The sequence below is a fragment of the Hemitrygon akajei genome, chromosome 32 (genome assembly GCF_048418815.1).
Source record: "Hemitrygon akajei chromosome 32, sHemAka1.3, whole genome shotgun sequence".
NCBI classification, from domain to species: Eukaryota; Metazoa; Chordata; class Chondrichthyes; order Myliobatiformes; family Dasyatidae; genus Hemitrygon; species Hemitrygon akajei.
The window spans coordinates 7,082,344-7,104,685 of record NC_133155.1 but is presented as its reverse complement, the minus strand read 5'-3'; the positions used below and the strand labels follow the sequence as shown (position 1 = coordinate 7,104,685).

The window sequence follows — 22,342 nt, the reverse complement described above, 5'->3', positions numbered from 1 at the left end:
ATTTGTGACCATAGCTTCATTTGTCAAAACACTAAAGCTCTCGAATTCCTTCTCTGCCCTATAACTCTTTCATCATAAAGGTACTTCTCTAAAACTTTCTTTTTGATAAAATGTTTGGCCGTTTGTCCTAATATCTCCTTTAAGAAGCTCGGTACTAAATTTAGTTTGCTATCAGTTTTGTGAAGTGCCTTTTGAAAGTACAATATTAATGTAAGCTGTTTTGGGCTTCTTGTTGTAGTTGCCCACACTGGTTAGCCACTCAGGTTTACTTCTTTGTCATTGTTCTCAACATTTGTAATATGGTGTTACCTGTATTTTTCAGTGTTCATTCAGTTCCTGGCTAGACCAGATGTATATATAGTAAAGAATATAAAGAATTGTAGTTATAGTGAAGGGTTGTATATACAATATCAGATACAAATTCTGTGAAACTTCATATCCCAGGAAAATGTCATCATGATATTATTCCATTCTTTAGAAGGACAGTTCAATCTTTGGTACATTGTGAAAACGTGTGGCTTTTTCCTCAACAACATACTCACAAGATGTTGGAGGAACTCATCTAAAAAATATTTTAAACTCATTTTTCAGTTTTCTTTCATGTATTTCTTTGAATAGATCCTGCTCATTCTCTCATCTCCTTTCTCCCACTCTGACAATTTTCACCTTACATTTTAAACAGGTTTTTGTGTTTCACTTTTGTTCTCTTACACTGCTTTTATCTCTGTCTCTGTATTACACCTTTGTCTTTCATTCTCTTTTCTCTCTCAATGTCCCTCTTTGTCTTTTGTTATCTCTTTCTCAAGATCTGGCATGTTACTTCTAGTTTTCTGTTTGCCTGGTGCTCCATCGCATAGTTTTCTTGATTATTTGAATTTTTCCAGAAACATTTTCTTCTCTGACATTGACCTAACCTGACCTTGTCCATAATTTAAACTGATTTGGCGAAAGAACTTTACACAAGGAGAATACTTTTGTTTATAAAATGGGAGGTTAGGTTCTGGAATGCATTGCTTAAGGGTGGGGGATATAAAAACTAAAATAGCTCATTACCTGACTCTCTGACCTGTTTTTTTCTTGTTTTCATTTCCTCCTTTGTTCCCTTTCTTTCCAGTTTTTTCTCTTACCTCTTTCCCACTTGTTGAGATCCTTGGTGTGGGTCTTTCTCTAATGAAAAAGGTTCAAAACTTGCCCAAGAGAGTTGAGCATATACCTTAGGCTGAACGTTTTGAGCAGAACTGAAGGAGGACTACAGTTTTAATACCATAAGATATAGGAGCAGAAGTAGGCCATTCAGCCCATCGACTCAACTCCGCCATTCAATCATGGGCTGATTCAGTTCTTCCAGTCATCCCTACTCCCCTGCCTTCTTCCCATACTCTTTCATACCCTGGCTAATCAAGAACCTATCTATCTTTGCCTTAAATACACCCAGTGACGGCCTCCACAGCCGCTCATGGCAACAAATTCCATAGATTTACCACCCTCTGACTAAAGTCTCCGCAGCTCTGTTCTAAATGGATGTCCTAGAATCCTGAAGTCATGCCCTCTTGTCCTAGAAGGTGACACCTTTTGGAGTTGTCACTGTTTGAATGAGGTACTAAACTAAAACTCCGTCTCTCTCCTTGGATACTAATCACAGTACTCATGCTTTTTGGGCAGCAGGGCGGAGGTACATCTCTACAAAAGGAGGTGTAAAGAGCTCCTTCCCTCTGTCAGCTTGCAGGTCACCCTTGGGAAAGGTGTAGCACCTGCTTTGCCCCCCTAATCAGGGTCACATGAAGCCATGGGAGCAGGTGGTGGATGGTCGTATGAGCTGCTGGTGCATATCACAAGTCCTGGTTATGCGACCACTGAAGCCAGGCAGACAATCTCTGAAGGGTATTGATGGTGGCTAGGGTCACCGTCTTGTAAAGACACTGCCCAAAAGAAGGTGATGGCAAACTACTTTTGTAGAAAAAATTGCCGAGAATATTTATGGTCATGGATAAGACTATGATCCCCCATTTCATACAACATGGCATATAATGATGATGATGATTCATGCTATTAAACCTGTGAGGTTGTAGTCAGATAGAGGGACAAGAGTAATGTGGTTGTTCTCTTTAAGGTTAAAAATAAATTTTGTACAATTGTTCAAAATCATGAAAACTTTTGATTGAGCAGAGAGAGAGAGAACAGTTTCTGCTGGCACTCAGGCCATTATTCAAAGGTCACAGGTTTAGGACATCTAGCAGAAGATCCATGAAGAATTATGAAAAAACCTTTCGTTATGCAGTGAGGTGCAATGATTTAGATTGCATGGCTTGAAAAGTGATTGGATAAATACATGCAAATTATGATAGACTGGAAAAGAAAATCCTCCAGTCCATTCAGTACCCCAACCCCACACAAATGTAATGACTTGTGCTTCATCCTCCCGCTAACTATAAGATCAGCTGTTCCCCGGGGAAACTTGGGGAAATATGTAAGTTCTGTCTAACTTCTGTCTAACTTCTCCACATGCATCTGCCAGATTGACTCCTTCCACATGGATACTAACAGCATTGACCATTCAGACTCTGAGTCTGATCTCTTCCTGGGTATTCTGGACTACCTTGACCCGGAAACCTTGCTTCGATTCATTGAATAAAGGTCTAGGTCCTTTGAGCTGGGGGAGTGTGCCTACAGTGAAAACACCGGTCCTGTAAGCATTCCCTCACTCCACACCACCAAATAAACCAAACGATCAAAACTAGCACAGGAGATGACTGCCCAGGTTATGCCTTGTTATCATTGCTATCACCAGGAAGGAGGTACAGGAGCCTGAAGGCACACACCCAGTGATTCAGGAACAGCTTCTTCCCCTCTGCCATCTGATTTCCGAATGGACATTGAACCCATGAACACTACCTCACTACTTTTTTGTACTACAGGTGTCCCCCCTTTACAAAGGTAGAGCGTTCCTATGAAACCTTTCTTAAGCCAAAATGGCGTAAAGCGAAGAATCGTTAATTTATATGGGAAAAATTTTCGTAAAAGTGAAAATCCACTTTGTGATGCGAAAACTGATTACTAATGTAGGTCTTTTGTAAAAGCGAAGTGGCATGAAGCGAACATTTGTAAAGCGGGGGACACCTGTACTTAATATGATTTAACACACACACACACACAGATATAAATATAAATATATATATATACTTCTTACTGTAATTTCTAGTTTTTATTATTATGTATTGCAATGCACTGCTTCTGCATAACAATAAATTTCACGTCACCTGCTAGTGTTACAAAATCTGATTCCAATTCTGAACTAATCTAACCTACACTTAAAGTTGTAACTTTTGTGTCCATTTAGAACCATCTGATTTGAGCAAAATGTCATCTAGAACAATGTCATACTATGAACATCAATTTTATCACCCGATATCTGCATTACAGTAAAAAGCTGTGGAACAATTCACTCAGTTTTCTTTGATAATAAGCTGCTTTAAACTGGGAAGTATTCCAATGACCTTGCTTTGACCTTTTCTAAAGCCTTGATATCTTCAACTGTAAGACCTAAACTGGACCCAATATTCCAAATAAGAGCTGATCAGGGTCTTGGAAAGGACAAAAGATTCAAGATACTTGTTTAATGCCATTTCCAGTACACAAGTGTAAGGGAGAACAAAATAGTTGTCACTCCAGATTCAATGCAGCAGAAAAAAAACCAATAAGATAAGGGAAACTATAATAATGAAAACAAAAGCACAATAAATGTAAGTAAGTAAGATAGCTTATATACATAGATTAGTTGTACATCCACAAAGTGATGCTAGACAGAGGAGTGTCTGTACATGAGGTGACTGATAGGAAATGATAAAGTAGTGGTGGTTGGGGCTGTGGAGGGGTGGGTCAGTGGGTGGAGGTGTTGATCAGTCTTATAGCTTGGAGAAAGTAACTATTTTTGAGTTTGATGGCCCTGACGTGGATGCTGTGCAGCCTCCTCCCCGATGGGAGTGGAACAAGCAGCTCATGGTCAGGATGGGTGGGATCCTTCATCATGTGACTGTCATCCTTCTGCACAAAACAAAATGAATCATCTTTAAGCAACGTTCAAATTAAAGACCACAATGCTAGCTCCTCACTCTAGGTATCACTTCAAGTTGAAAGTTCAAAATTCTAAGTACATTTGTTATCAAAGTAGGTATACTATATGAAACCTGGAGGTTCGTCTCCTTACACAGCTAGCCACAAAACAAAGAAACCCAATTAAACCCATTATCAAAACGAAGACCGCCAAACACCCAATATGCAGAGGAAAAAAAACGTGCAAACAATAAAAGTAAGCAAGTAACATTCAGAACTGAAGTGTCCACAACCACAAAGGCAGTCATCGCTGTAGACGATTCAGGAGCCCGTTATAGTTCAGCAGAGAAATGAGCAAACCTTGTGGAGTAGTAAATCGGCCCATCTCTCACCTCCAGCCTAGAAACTGTTCTTTTCAGATTTTCAATAAATACATTACAAGAAATCGGACTAATATTTTCACTATGTCCTGGTGGAGGGTCTCAGCCCAAAACGTTGACTGTTCATTTGGCCTCCATGGATGCACCCTAACTTGCTAAGTTCCTCCAGCATTTTGTGTGTGTTGTTCAGGGTTTCCAGCTTCTGCAGAAACTCTTCTGTTTATGATTTCAGCTAATGTGGTAGTTTTTTCTCCGGAAGAATGGGATGAATTATTATCTCTAGTATTTCGCCATGGTTCTCACAGCTGCATCATTGCCTCTACCCACCTCTGCTTTTAAAACTCGCATAGACCTATATAACTTCTAGCCCTACCCCAGGATCTTAATGCAGTGCTGGTTGGCAGCTTACTGTAGCTTGGTAATGGCTGCAATATCAAGGATGTCATCTCTTAAATGGGGGATTAGTCAGAGGCTTTGCATATTCCAATGAAAATGAAAACGATTTTGTGCCATTATTTGAAAATGAAAAGAAAATTCTCTTGACATCATGCTCTACACCAGGAGCTGTACATCAACTGCTGCAGCATCCGAACATGCTGCATCACTGCACGGTGCGGGAACTGCACTGCAGTGGGCAAGAAGGCTTTACAACAGGTAGTCAAAGCTGCCCAATGCGTCACCGGCACCAGACTACCTGCCCATGCCCAGCGAAGGCATATACGGAAAGGTTCAGGAAAAAGGCCGGTAGCATCATGAAAGATCACACCGTCCCTGCTCATAGGCTGTTTGTCCCTCTCCCCATCAGGGAGGAGGCCACGCCAGTTACTCTCCCCAAGCAGTTCGGCTGATCAACTCCTCCACTCAATAACCCACCCCACCACACCCTCAACCACCACTACTTTATCATTTCCCATCAGTCAGCCCTGTATAGACGTCTACCCCTATGCCTAGCGTCACTCGATGGACATAGTCAATCTATGTAAATAAGCTGTCTTATGTATATATATTTATTGTGCTTTTTTATGACTGTGTTCTTTATCATAGCGTGCTTTTTATTCGCTGTATCGGATCCAGAGTAACAATTATTTCATTCTCCTTACATTTGTGTGCTGGAAATGAAATTATACAATCTTGAATCTTGACCTGGAAATTTATGTAGCTATGTTTATTGACTCTGGAAAAAGAGGTGAGAGGGCTAATATCTGTGCCCACAGCAAAATGCTGATAATACAGCGATAGTGTCAATTTTATCAGAAAAACTAAATCAGTTCATATATCGGACGGAACAGGACATATGGCTAATTTAGAAACACCTTCCCTCAATAAAGGCAGTGAATGGATTTGTGCATAAAATCAATCTTAGTTTTCCACAGCAATGGGTTCACCAACTTTGATTGACAATGGAATTACACAATGATCTATACTCTGTGTTGGAGTACAATTGTCATTATATGCAGCCTATCTGTATTTGTTTTCGTGGATTTGATTTGAATGAATTTCTAAGCTCCGGAAACTGAACGATGCTATGTGTGGTCATGATCCTGGTGCAGCACCAGTGCTGGAACCAAGTTAAAGTGAGCCAGCAGCTACACTTGTTCACTGGTCACGTGTAGGGAGCGCTTGTGTACTTAGATTTGGTTTGCCGATCCAATTAAATGCTGGTGGGAGCTGGTGGGTATGGGTTTGGGGAGTTGAGGCAGGTGCAGGTAAAATTTGTTGGTGATTATCCACCATTGACATTATTTATCTGCTGAAATCACACTGCTTTTATTGGGAGAAGTTGCTCCAGTTTGGTCAGACCTTCTGTTTGTTCTGATCGTTAAGTAGGCTTTGTTGTTCTGACAAAACTTACTGAGGGATGAAGCAGGGTCCGGGGAACCAGAGGCAGAGGTTTTAATGGAGGGTGAGAGGTCCTTGAATACACTGTGGAGGTGCCTGCCCCTCCCAGATTCATAATAAGGGAAGTCAGACAATTCAAATGTATATTTCACGATGCATCTAGCCATGGACAATCTGAACAATGATGATGAGGCTGCTAAGGTCTCACTGTATCTGACGACCTGTGATCTGCTTCGGAGACTGACATCAGGAGGGCGAACCCTCACAAGGTGTCAGGCTATGACGGTGTGCCTGGCAGAGTGCTGAAAACCCATGCTGACCAACTGGCCGGAGAGTTCAAGGTCATCTCCGATCCCTCACTGCTGCAGTCTGAGGTCCCCACCTGCATCTATCATGCCAGTACTCAGGAAGAGCAGGGTGAGCTGTTTCAGTGACTACTGTCCAGCAACGCTCACATCTACTGTGATGAACTGCTTTGAGAAGTTGGACATGCGAAGAACTAATTCCTGCAATTTGCCCACTGCCACGGCAGATACAATCTCACTAGCTTAGCAACTGGTCAGGGCTTTTGAGGCACTCCATTGTCCTTCGACAACGGAAGCAGATCTGTAGACAATATTTAACCTGTGTTCTCCTTAACTGATCTGGAGTGCACCCTATATTGTCACTACAACTTGACAGCCATTAGACTCTTCCCATTAATATTAGGTCCTCATACCTTTTCTTCATCCACTTCTCCTTTCCCACTTTCACCATCTCTTCTAAATATCCTGGAGTATTCAGCATTGAACCTTGAACATTTTGCTGCTCGGTCGCACCAATTCATTTCTACTTGCGTGATAAAATTATTTATTGTATTCCATTATAATGAGCTTTCATAGAAAGTCTTCTATTTTTTACTCTCTTTCTCTCTTCTAATTGGAGGAACATTCTTATGTTTTTATACTCTGATCTTTCCAAAAAAAAACCCTCTATTGTCATTACCCTTTTGTCCCCTTGGACTATAAGCCATTCCCATTTACTTTCAGAATTTCTCCTGCATTGTGAATCTGTGGAATTATTTGTAGCAGATGATCGTGAAGACAATTAATTGGGCATATGTATTTAAAGCAAAGATTGATAGGTTCTCGCTGAGTAAGGATGTCACAGGTTATGGGGAGAAGCCGGGAGAATGGGACTGAGAGAAAATCAAATGGTGGAGAAGACTTGATGGGCCAAATAGCCTAACGCTGCCCCTTGTCTTATTGTCTTGTAGTCATAAATATAAGGATATAAGGAGAGTTTTCACCTTGTAACATAATCTGAACAGGATAATAAGAAAAAGGAATCATTAAATAACGTGTTGTTAAATAAGTGAATAAGATAGGAACCATGAAGGGATATTAAACCTGTATCAAAAGTTAGACCACAGTTGGGAATAACTGGACAGTTCGAGTGACAATGTTATAAGGATGAACTGGGAAAAATGAACTAACAATTTACTGGACATGAGAGGGGATAATAGTCAGGAAAAATTGTGAGCATTGGAATTCCCCCATCTCTTAAGCTTCCTGATCAGCTCCTTGCAATTCTTCTCTCTGCCTTATGATATTTTTGTTTTATTTTTAATTGAGATACAGCATGGATTAGGTCCTTCTGGTCCTTTGAGCCACGCTGCCCAGCAGTCCCCCGATTTAACCCTAGCAAATTTAACCTACCAACCGGTACGTCTTTGGACTGTAGGAGGAAACCCATGCAGTCACGGGGAGAACGTACAAACTCCTTACAGGCAGCAGTGGGAACTGAACCCTGGTTGCCTGTACTGTGAAGCGTTGTGCTAACCACTACGCTACCCTGTTGCCCTTCTCCATTCTCCATCCCTTCCAGTCTCTCCCTTTACTGCCAGCTTCCTCTCTCTCTTGTCTCTGATCAGAAATACAAGGAGGTGAATGAGGCTATAAAAATCACTCCATTCCACTCCCTGAACTGTTTTTACCTGTCTTTGGTAAGTCACAGTTACAGAGCACCTGTAAATATATTTTGCAATTTGCATGTTATCATTTCAGTCTGGGGTCTCACCACTCCCCCTTTCCCCTTTATACTGGCCATCTCCCCTCTCAGCTCTCAATTCTAATGTAGGGGCTGAACCCGAAACATTTACATTTTCTTTCCCCACAGCTTCTGCTCAGCCTACGGAGATCCTCCAGCAGACTGTTCCTTGCTATGCATTCATTACTCTACTTGATAAGGGTCAACACAAACTAGGGCTGAGAGGGAAAATGGATCAGCCATGATGAAATGGTGGAGCAGACTCACTGGGCCAAATGGCCTAATTCTGCTCCTATATCTTAATTTCTTAAAGTCAGTTTTTTCAATCATGCCACCCTAACGCAAGGTAGATTAAACATTTTAATACAGAGATTTGTACAACAAGTAAACATAAAAGACTCTTGGCACTAATCTGTAGATGAGAAGAGGAGCTATCCCCAGTGTCCAGGCCGATAAGAATCTTGAAAGAAGAATTCTTGTTTTCAATACGATGTTAGTTATATTGTGCATCCATAATTTAGTAATCCTCAAAGAGGACCACAACCTTGTCGTGGTTTGGAGGCTTGCGTGCCTCAATGACTCAAGAGAGTATTGTTGGCTGGAGTCAGGGCTTTATGCTTTGGCTCTTGGTAGGGTCACCCATGCCAAACTGGTCAAAGGTTAGAGGCCAGACTAAGAGTGATTCACGATCCTCCAGGTTTGGGGGTTCAGTTCAGGGTTAACAACCCTGACTGGTCAAACGAAATTGTTATGGAAACAGCAATGGAGAATCCTTCAGCATCTGTGCACAATGCTATTCCTGAGTCTCCACCTGGGACTTGCATGACTGACAGTGGTGAAAACTGAGCTAACTTCATGATGAAGGAAACCCCGAACACCACCAGAGATGGAGGGCCTTCATTGCTGCCTGAAATGCCGGCAATGTGACAGGCAGTAAGTAATAATTTAATAATGTATTCAGACTATCCCACAAATTGAGAAACTAGCTTTGGTAAGGCCTCTAACCTTTCTGCAGAAAGCCCTCACTTCAATTTTAGATCCTTTCTTACTCAGTATTCATACCAAATACATGCTAACATCCAAGATAAATGAGCTGGCCTGTGCAGTTCTCTATTATAATAAAATCTGATATCAGCAGATACATTAAGGGCCTTTAGGAGACTGTTAGGTAGGCACCTGGATGAAAGGGAAAATGGAGGGTATGTGGGAGGGAAGGGTTAGTTTGATCTTGGAGTGGGTTAAAGGGTTGGTGGAACATTGTACTGTGTTGTTCTATGTTCTGTTCTTTCCTCTAGAAAGGAGTGTGATCAGAAGGAAAATGATACCATGAAAGAGCTAATTGAGTAAACGTACTGAAGATGTTTCCTCCCATGAGAGAATCTGAAACTATGGATCATCGTGATAAGATAATCAATAAGTACATCATGGTACCTAAGTGAAATTTCTCTTTTCTGGAGAACAGTTGAAACAGCTAAAGTGATTGTTCTGGACAGGTAAAAGGAACTGGCTACTATAGGAGAGTAAGGAATGGAAGTATATGTTCATAACAAGAGATAAAATAGTGTGGAAAAACTTCTGTGGAATAAAAACAATAGTAGAGACCAAGGGGGACAAATCATCCGCATCTGCGCTGTAAAACACTATATTGTTCAAATTAATTCAGTATTTATCAACTCTGTACAAGGGTCTGGCTTTTTTTCCTTTCATTCAGATACTGACAGGCCAGGAAACTGATTGCTTTAAATGGTAAGGCATTATAAAGTTTTGGGTGGCCGGGTGGAGATACATTTCTACCAAAGGAGGTGTAAGGTGCTCCTTCCCTCCACTAGCCTGCAGGCCACCCTTGGGCAAGGTGTAGCACCTGCTTAGGTGATGGCTATGTGACCACTGACACCAGGTAGACAATCTCTGAAGAGTATTGATAATGGTTGGCGTCACCCATCTTGTAAAGACACTGCCCAGAAGGCGGCAATGGCAAACCACTTCTGTAGAAAATATTGCCAAGAGCAACCATGATCATGGAAAGACCATGACCATGTCATACATAATGATCGATTATAAATTTACAGCTTTCCAGCTTCCCACTTTCCAGAAGAGGAGGTGGACAATCTCATCATGTTTAACATGGCAACACACACAAAATGCTTGTGGAACGCAGCAGGCCAGGCAGCATCTATAGGAAGAAGCACAGTCGACGTTTTGGGCCGAGACCCTTCATCAGGAATTTCCAGCATCTGCAGATTTCCTCCTGTTTGCATGTTTAAGATGGATCTGGTTGTGTTAATCAACAAAGTCTGCAGGTTACCAGAGACTAGGAATGTAAGTGATCTGAACAAATTATTATTTTTGGCCAACGTTAATCAGATTGTCCAAGTGGATTCTTCTGTGCTGCAAGTTCCCTTTCTTTAGCATATCATACCGTTCAAATAGATTATGATAGATCTTAGCTCCATGAACACGAGGCTCCTTGGTGACACGAGACTTGCCTGTCAAATGTATATTTCTCAACTTTATTCTTTTATTTCCCGCTGTAGACCTCAAACCCTACGTGTTTTTTGCTGCAGGGAGCTTCTAATTTACACTACCCTTAATGTGTGGGAAAAAAAACTGTGCCTCCCAATGTCATTCCCGAGAGGCTTTGTTCTAATCCTTGCTTTGAGCTGCCAAGTTCTGCCTGTGTGGATTTAGAACTTAAACTCGATCAGTACCTGCGATTTAGTGGAGATAGTTTTTTTTTCTGTGAGAACAGAATCCCTTGAAGGTGGTGGGAGGAGGATGGGGGAAGGAAGGAACGAGCCTGTCGTTTGGAAGTAAGTGTGTGTGTGTTTGAGACAGAGATCGGTGGGGGGAGGGGAGGGGATGGAGTGATGAGTGATTGACAAGGACTGGCCACGCCCCCGGACGCGGAGCCCGCCTCCGGGCCGAGGCTCCGCCCCCCGGGCCTAGTCCCCGCCCCCGGATGTCTCCACCCCCAGACCTGGCTCCGCTCCCCCATCCCTCCCCCTCCCGCTCCGCTCCAGGTTTTGCCGCCGCCCCCTACACAACATGGCTAGTAGTTCTGTCAGACCGCGTGTTGCGCTGGGCCCGAGGCTCCGATAGACGGGCTCGGACTGCTGTGCTCACCCACACCCCAGCCATGCGGAGCGGCAGCGACAGCGGCACCGCCGGCCTGTGAGCAGCAGCAGCAGTAGCGGCGCCGCCGCCGAGGGCGAGCCCAGCAGCTGAGAGTCGGCGGGCGGAGCGCGGACGCCGAGCGGAGCCGGGATCGGGAGTTGGGGCCGCCAGGCCGGCCACGGGAGACAGCGACACACACCGAGACCGAGCGAGGCGAGGCGGCGGCGGCGGCGGCGGCGGGGGGGGGGAGGGATCGCGCGGAGCGGCGGGCAGGATGGCCGCTCCGGTCAGCGCCCTCAGAGACAGCGATATCGGCCAGGCCAAGGCCGGCGATCTGGCGGCGTTGAAGTCGGGAAGTGGGCCCGGCCCCACCGCCGAGCAGGAACATCACTTGCCAGGCAATGGCTCGGAGTCGGGTTCCGGCGCCAGGGATGCCTTCAGCAACCACAGGTTGAGCGCGGCTCCGGGAACCGGCGAGCACAGCGACGAGGACAACAGCCACCAGCCGCACGGCGAGCCGGATGGTGCCGCCTCGGAACACAGTAACGGCGGAGCGGGATCCGTGGAGCCGGAGCCTGGCCGGGCCGCCGCGGGCAGCCTAGGCCTCCTGACCAGCGACCAGCGTTTCGACCATTCCAACAACAACGGCGGAGGCTCTGGGCCCATGGCCAACGCGAACCCCGCGCCTAGTCCGGGCCCGGCCGCCGTGCCGGCCGCTGGCTACGGTTACAACCATTACCGGGGCCCGTTTCACCAACATGGCGGACAACAAAGCCCCGGCATGGGGGCAGCGCTGCACACCGGCGGCCTCGACTCCTTCCAGCCCAATTCACACGAGGCCTTCGGCCACTACAACAATTACACTGCGGCTTATCCGGCCCGCAGCGGCTACACCAACCAGGGCTACGGCCTCAACTCGCCGCGGGCCGGAGTGGCCGGGCCCAAAGCCTCGGCCTCGAATATGGCCCCGAGTTTCCAGCGGTTCGGAGGGCAGCACCAGCAGCCGGCGCCCGCCCCAGGCCTCCAGCAACAATCGCAGACGGCTTCTAGCACCCCGACCCTCAACCAACTGCTCACCTCGCCGAGTGGAGCGCGGGCCTTCACTAACTATAACCAAGCCCACCAGGACTATAATAGCAACCAAGAACTGGCTAAGGGAGGCGAGTTGGGCGGACAGTACGCGAGCGCAGGCTGGGCAGCAGCGCAACAAAGAATACACCATCCGCCCATCAGTCCCGGCAACAGCGGGCAGCCCTTGCTCAGGACCCAGGTAAAAAAAAATAACTAGTAGTTAACTAGTGTATCTCGGGGCGTTGAGTGGTTGTTCCTCTGTAGGGAATTGGTTGGTGGTGGTTGTGTGAGAGAGGGGGATCGGGCCTTGATTGTGTATCTCGCTCAGTACAAAGAATTCGCTCTAAAATGGCCGGCTTTGTGCGACTGGAGCTGCAGCTCTCGGTATAAATTATGTAAAGTGAGGCTTGAACCCGAGCGGAGCGGCACATCCTGAACCCACAACCCCAGATTGTCTGCGCACACCACCCCGAGCACTCCCCACACATCGACGCTCGTTTTCCTAACCTTATCCTTGGTGGTCCCTATCCTCTCTCTCCCCCCCCCCCATCGAAACTCCCCTATTTCCTGGTCCAAACTTCCTACTACCGTTTACCCCTCTGCTTCCACCAGCGACTCCCTCCCTAATTTTGGCTTTGTTATTCTCCCTCTTCTTACACATTCTCTTCCCACGTGTGCATTTCCTCTAACAATCAAACTTATCTTTCCATCATACCCCACACTTCTATGTAGGCCCGTGGCTTTTTCTATCACTGTCTTCTTGCCCCTAATCAAGCCTTCTCCTTTTTTGGCTCTTGCCCTTCGTTGGGAGCAAGGAGAGGTCCTTTGCCCGCCAACTCTTCTGGCACAACTCCATATCCACTGTTCATGATCTTGTTCAGCTTTGATCTCTACTTCTCATTCCCCCATTCCCATTCACTCATTTTCTTTGTTCCTGAAATTCATGGCAACTCAGGAATCCCTCGGCTCAACCATCTATTCCTGGCAACTCCCTCTACTTTAACCCAATTTGGGCAACATTTCTGTTTGCAACTGATGAGCACTGATATACTCCCACCTCTGGTCGATTCCTCTTTTGTCCTCCATTTCCCCTGCACTTGTTCCTGCTCGCCCATGTCCAGCTTCACAACTGTCACTGTTCTGGCCCTCAGCATGCAGGTAACCTCATTGCTTGGTCTGTTTCAGAGAATCCCTTGGTAAACCTTCTTCCACAGTTAGTTACCTAATAATCTGCTTTCTCTGAGCTTTGTTCCCACCCCCTTGCCCTCAATCCTGTTGCTGCAATCTAACGATCTTCCTGTTGGATTTTCTGACTCCCAGAGACTCTTCCACTCATTTTAGCCATGTCCTCTTGTCAGTGCATGGCCACCTTCCTGCTATTGGTAGTCCATCTATTGCATCCACCACACATTTGTCCATGTTGCTTAATGTACCACCCTTCATGCCTTGGTCAGTATTGGCCTCTGCCTTGTCCTTGCAGAGGGATAGCTTCCCATTGGCCCTTTTGTTCTTTCCCTCTTCCCAGTGATCTCAACTTGTTTGTTCCCAAATCTCCAGACAAACCAGGAACTCTTCTAGTGGACCTCCCTACAGTAACCTTATTTATTAGAGCAATATCTGTGCTGTGGTGTTATGGAGCTTTCTAGAAAGCCTCTCCTGTATTAAGATAACTCCTGAGTTTTGCCTCTACTCCATCTGGCACCTTGTTCTTGCTGATCTTGTGTTTTCCTGTTTGCCTGACTTGCTCCTGGTGACAGTTCTTCCAGCTTATTTCCCCTTTTCTGTGTCCTGCCCTCACCACCCTTTGTCCATTCCTGTAGATATTGAAAGAGGAAAATAAACTTGAGGCTCAATGTATCCAAATTGATAATTCCTAAAGATCTCTTCATTTGTATCCTAGAGTTTTGACAAAGGTGGCTGTAGAGATGTGAATACTCAGGGTGGCACCTTCTAAAATTCTGTGAATTCTCGGAAGAATGTTGGAGTGTAGTGAAGGGGAACCTTCCTTCTCCCATTTAAAGAAAAGAGAGCAAGGCAAAAAGGGGAGCTACCAGCATGTTACCCTGATGATTGTAGTTGGGAAAAGGCTAAAATTTGTCATAAAATATCTGATTTTAAAGTATTTAGAAAATATTAACATGATTATGCAGGGTTGGTGTAGATTTCTAAAAGGGTAATTTGTTTAATCATTTAGAGTTTGCTGAGTATGTATCTAGATGGGATGGTGAGCAAGGTTAATGTAGTACATTTTTATCTTGATAATGTCTCATATAAGAGGTAAGTGAACGAGGGTTGATGCAATTGGGATGATATAACAAATAGAAATGGACTATTCTCAGGTTAAATGGGTATTGCAGGAATTGGTGCTTTGGCTCAACTATTTGCAAACTCATCATTTGGTTGAGGGGACTTGGGATTTCCAAGTTGCTGCTGACCAAAAAGAAGACATTGAGGATTCAGCAGTTTCAGAGGATATTGAAAAGCTAACTAAGTAACAACATGGTAGATAAAGTCCAGGGTGTGGAATACCATGAGGTCCTCTATTTTGAGACGAACAGATGCTTTAAAAAAAAATGGTGGATGTTTGGGAAATGTTGCTGTTTAAAGGGACCTGGATGTCCTTGAACACTAGTTACTTAACATTAGCATGCAGGTGCAGGAGGTAAATGGCACATTAGCCTTAACTGTTGTGGTCAAATGCTCAAGTCATAAAGATGTCTTACTGCAATTATATAGGGCCTTTCTGCATTCACACCTGAAGTCAGTGCAATTTTGGTTTACTTATCTAAAACAGATAGACGACCTACAGAGGGACTGCTGCAAAAAAAGATCACCACCCTTCTGTATGAATGAGAGATTAAGTTAGACCTCTCCTCACTTCCCGAAACTGGAGCAGAACCCTCCATGAAGCATACTGAATCTTTAGGTTCCTTGGGTTAGATGCAGAAAAGATAACCGTGATTGAGGAACCAAACCTTGTGCCACATTCTCAAGTAGGCAGTAGGCCTTTTAGAACTGAAATGGTGAGAAATGAGCTTAGCCCAAAAGAGGGTGAATCTGGAGGGCTGTGGGCATTCAGTAATTTGGTCTGTATTTTCAATACTATCGAAAACTTTCTCAAGGTTAAGTGAAACAAGGGATGTGGGGAATACAGCAAGAAAATGATATTTGAGGGCAAGAAAAACCCTCAAGATCAGACCAAATGACCTTCCCCTAATCCTCTTTAAAAGTCTCTGTTGATGTATACTTTCAAGATTGAAGTTGCAGGTAGAATGGGGATCAAGTTTATTATCACTGACCTCTGTCGTGAAATTTGTTGCTTTGCAGCAGCTGTATGCTGCAAGATATATAAAAATCACTAAAAGTTCATGTGTTCATGTTCACGTTCAGTAGCAGACCCCCTGTCAGAGCAGTGTTCAGACGTGGTGTCTACCCTGTAAATTGGATCCATAGTTGTATCCAGTGTCTGATTTTTAAAAAACTGACATCTGTAGGAAATAAACCCTGAGGTCATTCAACTCCAGTAGTTGAGTCAGTGTTCGTTCCCAGGAGGAGTGTCTTGATATTTCAGTGCTCACATTTTGAAATATTGATTGGAATTTTTTGATTAACAACATTTTGAAGGGTTTTATTTTCCTTTTTAGGACAGGTGAGCTATTTTGAATTTTCTGAAAGGGAAGATGGTTTCATTGGAGAATCAGAAATCTAATTTTGATCAGATTCTGGCCCTAATCCAAAATGATGTTGAATGGCAATATTGAAACAGTACTCTTGATAATTATTACACCTACAGTACTATATTGATAATCTATAGCAAAATTCTCTTATTAACTTATCATATTTCAGTATGTCAGGATTCTTCCTGAGTTGAGGCCGAACAGGAATAATAACCTGATCTTTTCGGTCAGTGTCTCTTGCTGGGTACTTTGATGGTGTGTTGACATGGGGTGTTGGCATTGTTTGCTAGGCTGGCGTTTATTTGCAATTTCTAATTGCCATAGACTGAGTGGCTTGCTAGACCATGATCTAGCATGATTTGTGGTATTATCTACTGTTATTATTTATGATCTAGTTCACATAGCACAACCACATTTAATTAGGAGGCAATTTTTTTTTGTATACATCATGAGTCAAAACTAAACCAAAAGTTGGAAATCTAAAGTAAAACAGAAAATGCTAAAAATACTCAGTGAGATTGGCTAGAAACTGCAGAGAGTGAAACAGAGGTGTGTTGTCAGGGTGATAATTCTGAACTGTAGGTGAACTTCGACAGGTAAGAGGAAGGCAGAAAATTATATTTAAAGATGGATTGAAGGTGAGAAAATAGTTGGGTGTAAAGTGAGTTTTTCCAGAGATTGAAAATGAATAAGGGAATTTATTTCTAGGACTGTTTCTCTTCCTTTTTAAATCATTGGATTTGGAGGAAATGGTTTCTGAATCTGTATTCTAAATTGGCAGAATAGTTCTAAGGATCAATAAAATTGCAAGATTTTTGTTGATTAGTTATGAAAAAGATCACAAACAGCAGGTGGATTTAAACTTTATTAAATACATTTAAATTTATGGCTTGATTTGGAAATACGGGAATTTTTGTTGAGAAGACAATGGTCATGAATTGAGTTAAATTTAAAATGAAATGTAATGACTAGTTCTATGGTATAAGGGAGGAATGCGAAATCTCTAAAATAGAGCTGATCCCTCCACCCCCACCCTGCTTTATGGCCATTTGGATTACAGAAATTTACCTTTGCAGAATTCACAAATTACTACCCCAGAACTTGAAATGGAATAAAATTTGCTTTCACAGAATTTGGTTGGGAGTAGAGGGGGCAGAAGTAAGTAAATCATTATTTTTTAAGAAATGCATTATTCCTTGACATAATTTGCATTATAGAAAATCATAATGTGACCTGTTCTCTGGGTCCATAAACTCCTTTAAGGTGATGGTCATCTGTAACCTCAGTTTTGGACTATATATTGTAAAAAGACTAGCGTGTAGAGCAGTTTCAGCATCTAAATATGAAAATGAGATTTATAAAATGTTTTAAGAGTAGAGGAATTAGTAACATGGTTTGAGAGAGTTTTAAAATTATGCACAATAATGTTGAATGATAAAAACAAATGGTTTTCAGTGGTTGTGTGTGTGGGGGGGTTTGGTGTTGTGGAACCTTAAGTAAAGAAATTTGATACAAAGTTTGGGAAAGATTCAAAATTCAAGATTGTTCAATGTCATTTCCTGTATGCATGTGTAAGAAAAATGAACTAATTCTCCAGACCTGATGCATCACAAAACTACCACAAAAATAAAGAACACAACAATGATAATTACACAATAAATACGTAAGATAGCTTAAATATATTGATTATGTGTCCATAAAGTGACAGCAGCTGTGCTTAAGCTGACTGACGGGAAATAATAAAAGTAGTGGTGGATTTTAGTGGGTGGGGGTGATCAGCCATACTGCTTGGGGAAAGTGACTGAATCTGGTGGTACTTAGTCTCTTCCCTAATGGGAGTGGATCAAACAGTTCATGAGCAGGGTGTGTGGGATCCCTCAGAATGTAACCGGCCCTTGTCCAGCACCTTTCTGTGTATATATTTCCTTGATGGCTGGTAGGGTAGTGCCCGTGATGCATTGGGCGGTTTGGACTATCCATTGTAGACATTCCTGTTTGCCACAGTGCAGTTTCCGTACCAAGGAATGCGGCTGCTTGTTCGGATGATCTCTACTGTGCATCTATAGCAGTGGTTCCCAACGTGGGGCGTACGCCCCACAGGGGGGTAATTTGATTTTTAAGGGGGGCAATTCAAGAATGAGTTATTAACAGTGAATTTTTTCTAGTAAGTCTGTGTGAGTATGAGTGTGTGTGCGAGTTAATACATATGTGTATATACAGTATGCATACATAAAAATACTTGTGTGTATGTACATGTGTAATTGCGTATGTAATGTATATATAGTGTATCACCATCATTACAGCCATCAAATGGCTTTCATAATTAAATTAATGAATTGACTGATGTAGGAAGGAACGAATGAACAAGTCCAAACGCGTAAGAAACTCGTATGAGGTCGCGCCAATGCTGCTTTTTGTAGTAGCTTTTGGTTCCTGGTGGTGTGAAGGTGTGTACATTGCGTCATCTCTTTTAAACGGTGTATCTGTCTTTGTATGCTGTAGAAATGAATCGGCATTGTTTTATTTATTTATTATTATTATTTTAATATCACTTAATAAGACTAAGTACTTAATGTTTTTTTTACAATTTCTTAGTAATTTCTTCCTCAGAACTTTAACAGTTCTTTGGCTCTTTTATTTTTCTCTTTCATGAATGCCATGTTCTTTGGAAGCTTGTTTAAACCAAGTTAATGGTCTTTTAGGCTTCCTCCAGGTGAATAGGAGTTCACTTTTTGAATAATAAGAATTATATATCACCACAGGGGGCATCAGGATTTTAGAGGTGATTAGGTGGGGCATGGCCAAAAAAAGGTTGGGAACCACTGATCTATAGAATGATGTGCCTATAGATGTGCAAAGTCCAGTTTTCTTCAGTCTCCGCAGAAAATGGAGGCATTAGTGAGCTTTTTTGACTATGTAGGATGTGTTCTGAGGCCATGCCCATGTGTGATTGTGATTGAAGAAAAAATGGTCAATGTTTAAGATAGTAGAGGAAATGGGGGATGAGCATGCTGTTGGGATATCATTTATTTTCCACAGACATCTCAGTTGAATATCACCTTAATTGCTCCCATCAAGTTCAATACCATTACTTGTCACCTCATTCATTGCTTGTAATACTCTCCGCCCACATTTCCTCTTTGCAGTCTTGCATTTTTCTGTCTGTGGCTAAAAAAAATACTCTCTTCCAGTTCACTTAACAGCTGTCCTATTTAAACACTCAATTGTCTAGCCTTTGGCCTTCGATTTGCCACAATGTTTCCACAGCTATGGATCTATTTAATCAAAATTTCACTTTCATCTTTGTTCTGGACCACGTTAACATTATTACTCTGTCACCCTGGTTATTTTTCTTGGCGTGGCGTTTTATCGTTCGCTCAAGTTAAAAATGGAGACTTGAATCGATACCCTGGGGAACTGGCTTAGCCACTCAGTGTCAGATCTTAACTAACCAGGTGAAGTTTGCTGCCATTTGGACAAACCATTCACGATACTAGGATCTTCATGCAGTACAAAGGTAGTCCTTGGCTTCCTTTCTCTATTGCATTCTGTCAACTTAAACCCTTTACCATTCTTGTTCCCACTTGCAAGTGGGATGAACTTGGCTTTCTTCCTCTCGCTCACTTTAGGTTGCATCTGGAAATTCCAATTGGTGGACAATTTCCCTCCACGCTGCTCTGACATACTGGGAAATCATATACTTGGCAGGTTACAGCAGTGGTTTGCCTTTGCCTCCTGCCGGGTGAGTTTAAAGAGATCACCATCTCTTGCAATGGATGACCAGGACGTCTAAGTGCCTTGTCGTGCTCTTAGCGCTCCACTAACGCCCGCTGGCCTGCCTTCTTGACTGTTGGACCAGTAATCAGTCGTCTCTGTTCCATCTGCCAGGGCCAGACTTCACACGTTGGGATAGGCAAATCCTCTACCTCACTGAGGGTCGAAGACCCTTTGGCTACCCTCTCCTGGTTTGGCCTGTCTGCTGAGACGGTTTACCGGGGTGTGGCTGCTGTGCAAGGACAAATCCCCATCCCATTCCATTCTGCCCCAGTTTCCAGTAGTTGTCTTTCCCCAGCTTCTGTATATTGCTCCGTAATCCTCTTTATTTACTTGTAGCCAGTATTAACTGGTCTATCCACACTTCCAATGCATTTTCACCACCATTCAGCTGAATGAGACTGCACATGTCTGGTTCAATTTTGATCACTGCCGTTATTGTCACTGTAAAACCAACAATGACATCCTTTTCCTCTGCACCATTATCTCTTGTGTTTCTATGGATGCATTCATGTTCTCATCTGTGCTGCAACTTGACACATTTGAAAATGTGAAATCGGTTTGCACATGTATGTTGGGAGTCATTAGCGATGCAACACTGGTTTCACTTGACCCTTGTCTAAATCGACCGGCTGTTTTCCTCAAGGTGAACAGTAATCATTGGGCCTTGTAAGAAGTGATCTAGCTACTGATTCCCTCACTCCCTGCATTTTCTGGAGGTGACCAGCTCTTCATGTTGGTGGAGCCAAAGTTACGTTTTGGAGCTCATGTTAGTACCATCATTAAAGCCATATTTGCACCTACTGTCCTTACTTTAAGTCTTCAACTGTGGAAAGATGTACTTGTCTTTGTTATGTTTACCCTCAACTAGTTCAGTGCTGTAGCTGGCTGTCCTGATGTTCAGAAACTACTGTCCTACTTGCACCAGGCTTTATTTATTCCTCATTCTTGTGGAAAATAACTTGTAGTTAGTCCTAATTTTGAGTCCTGTTTTATCCTTCCTATTCTTGTCATCCAGTTGTTTTGTTCCCCATTTCATCTGCCTCTTGCTCTTTCCCATTTTTAGTTTTTCAGTAGTGTCTCTGCTTTCAGGAAATAAAACCCTAATAACATGGAATTTCCTCCATGATCCTGTATTTTTTTCTCTACTTAAAATCTCCCTTTTCAATCAGGGTTTTGGTAATTTTCTGTAATACCTAAAGGCTGTAATACCTAAAGGACAGTAGATGCTTAGATTGGGGGTTGTTATGCCCATTTTCCCCCCTTTTCTATATTAATCTAGCTGAATTGGGAGGTAGAAAAGCCACCATTTTGTCTGTTTTCTGCTTGCTTGCTGCTTTGAATTTTCTAGTGTTCCTCGATGTTTAGGAAATACTTACTTGTGGACTTGCCTTATGGATGGATGATACCACAATTGGAATGTGAAGATTTTTAGGCCAAACAAATGTACTTAGATGCTGAGTTACTCCTTACATCTTGCATGTACTCATGTCAAGCATGTAAAAAAGATCATGCAAAGAAAAGATTAGGTGCTGCCCCCTAAATTGAAACATTTCATCTCTGCAGGTATCTGCCTTAATAAAAGGTGGCAAATAGGGCTGGTAAAACCATGGATCTGAAGATGTAGAACCAAGAGGTGTACAGCACAGGAACAGGCCATTCAGCCCACAATGTTGTGTCAAACCAGCTAAAAAGCAAATCAAAAACACCCAAACACTACTCCCTCCTACCTACACCATGTCCATATCCCTCCAACCTCCTTACATGCATGTGCCTATCTAAATGTCTCTTTTGCCTCTAATTGTAGTTGCCTTTACCACCACACCAGGCAGTACATTCTAGGCATCCGTGACTCTGAGTGTATATATATATATAAAATAAAACCTGCATTCCAATCCCAAATTCATTTCTCAGTGCTGACTGAAATTCGGGATTGGGATTTGCTTCATTAGAAAGAAGATGGAGGAAACTTCCCAATTGAGGTACTTACTGATGTTTTGAAATGTTTTGTTTAAATAGTGAAGATAGCAGGATGGGTAAAACTGCTTAGAGCAGGGGTTCTCAACCTGGGGTCCATGCATAAAAAATGTTGGGAACCCTTGGTTTAGGGACAGTGGAGTGGAAATGAAGATATGAGTGATGGGGTTGTGTAGATCTGTTTTGATAATTTTTCTCTTGTGATTGTCATTATTGAATTGTTGCTTAGTCTTTACTGAATGCACAAAACACTGGAGTTTGGCTACAGCTATCTTTCTAATAGTACTTAAGTAATTTTAAGCATACAGAATTTTTAAGGTTTGATGGAGATTTGCTGATTTCCCATGGATGGTATAAGTAGTAATCTCATTCTAAAAAAAATAAACTGTTGACTTTATAGAGAATGCAGTGAATCTTTACAAGTTCTGTACC

The 22,342-nt window shown here is 42.9% G+C and overlaps 2 protein-coding genes across 3 annotated transcripts in view; both read left to right on the top strand.

Annotated features, from left to right (window-relative positions):
- Window positions 1-22,342, top strand: part of gpn2 (GPN-loop GTPase 2) — a 189,367-nt gene that overhangs the window by 110,040 nt on the left and 56,985 nt on the right. The window lies entirely within an intron of this gene.
- The window catches only part of LOC140719717 (AT-rich interactive domain-containing protein 1A-like), a 121,109-nt gene continuing 110,097 nt past the window's right edge, over window positions 11,331-22,342 (top strand). For both annotated transcript variants that reach the window (XM_073034529.1, XM_073034528.1), the window contains exon 1: window positions 11,331-12,681. In XM_073034529.1, coding sequence (XP_072890630.1) covers window positions 11,686-12,681 — 996 coding nt within the window. In that variant the 5' untranslated portion in view covers window positions 11,331-11,685. The remainder of the gene's footprint in view (window positions 12,682-22,342) is intronic.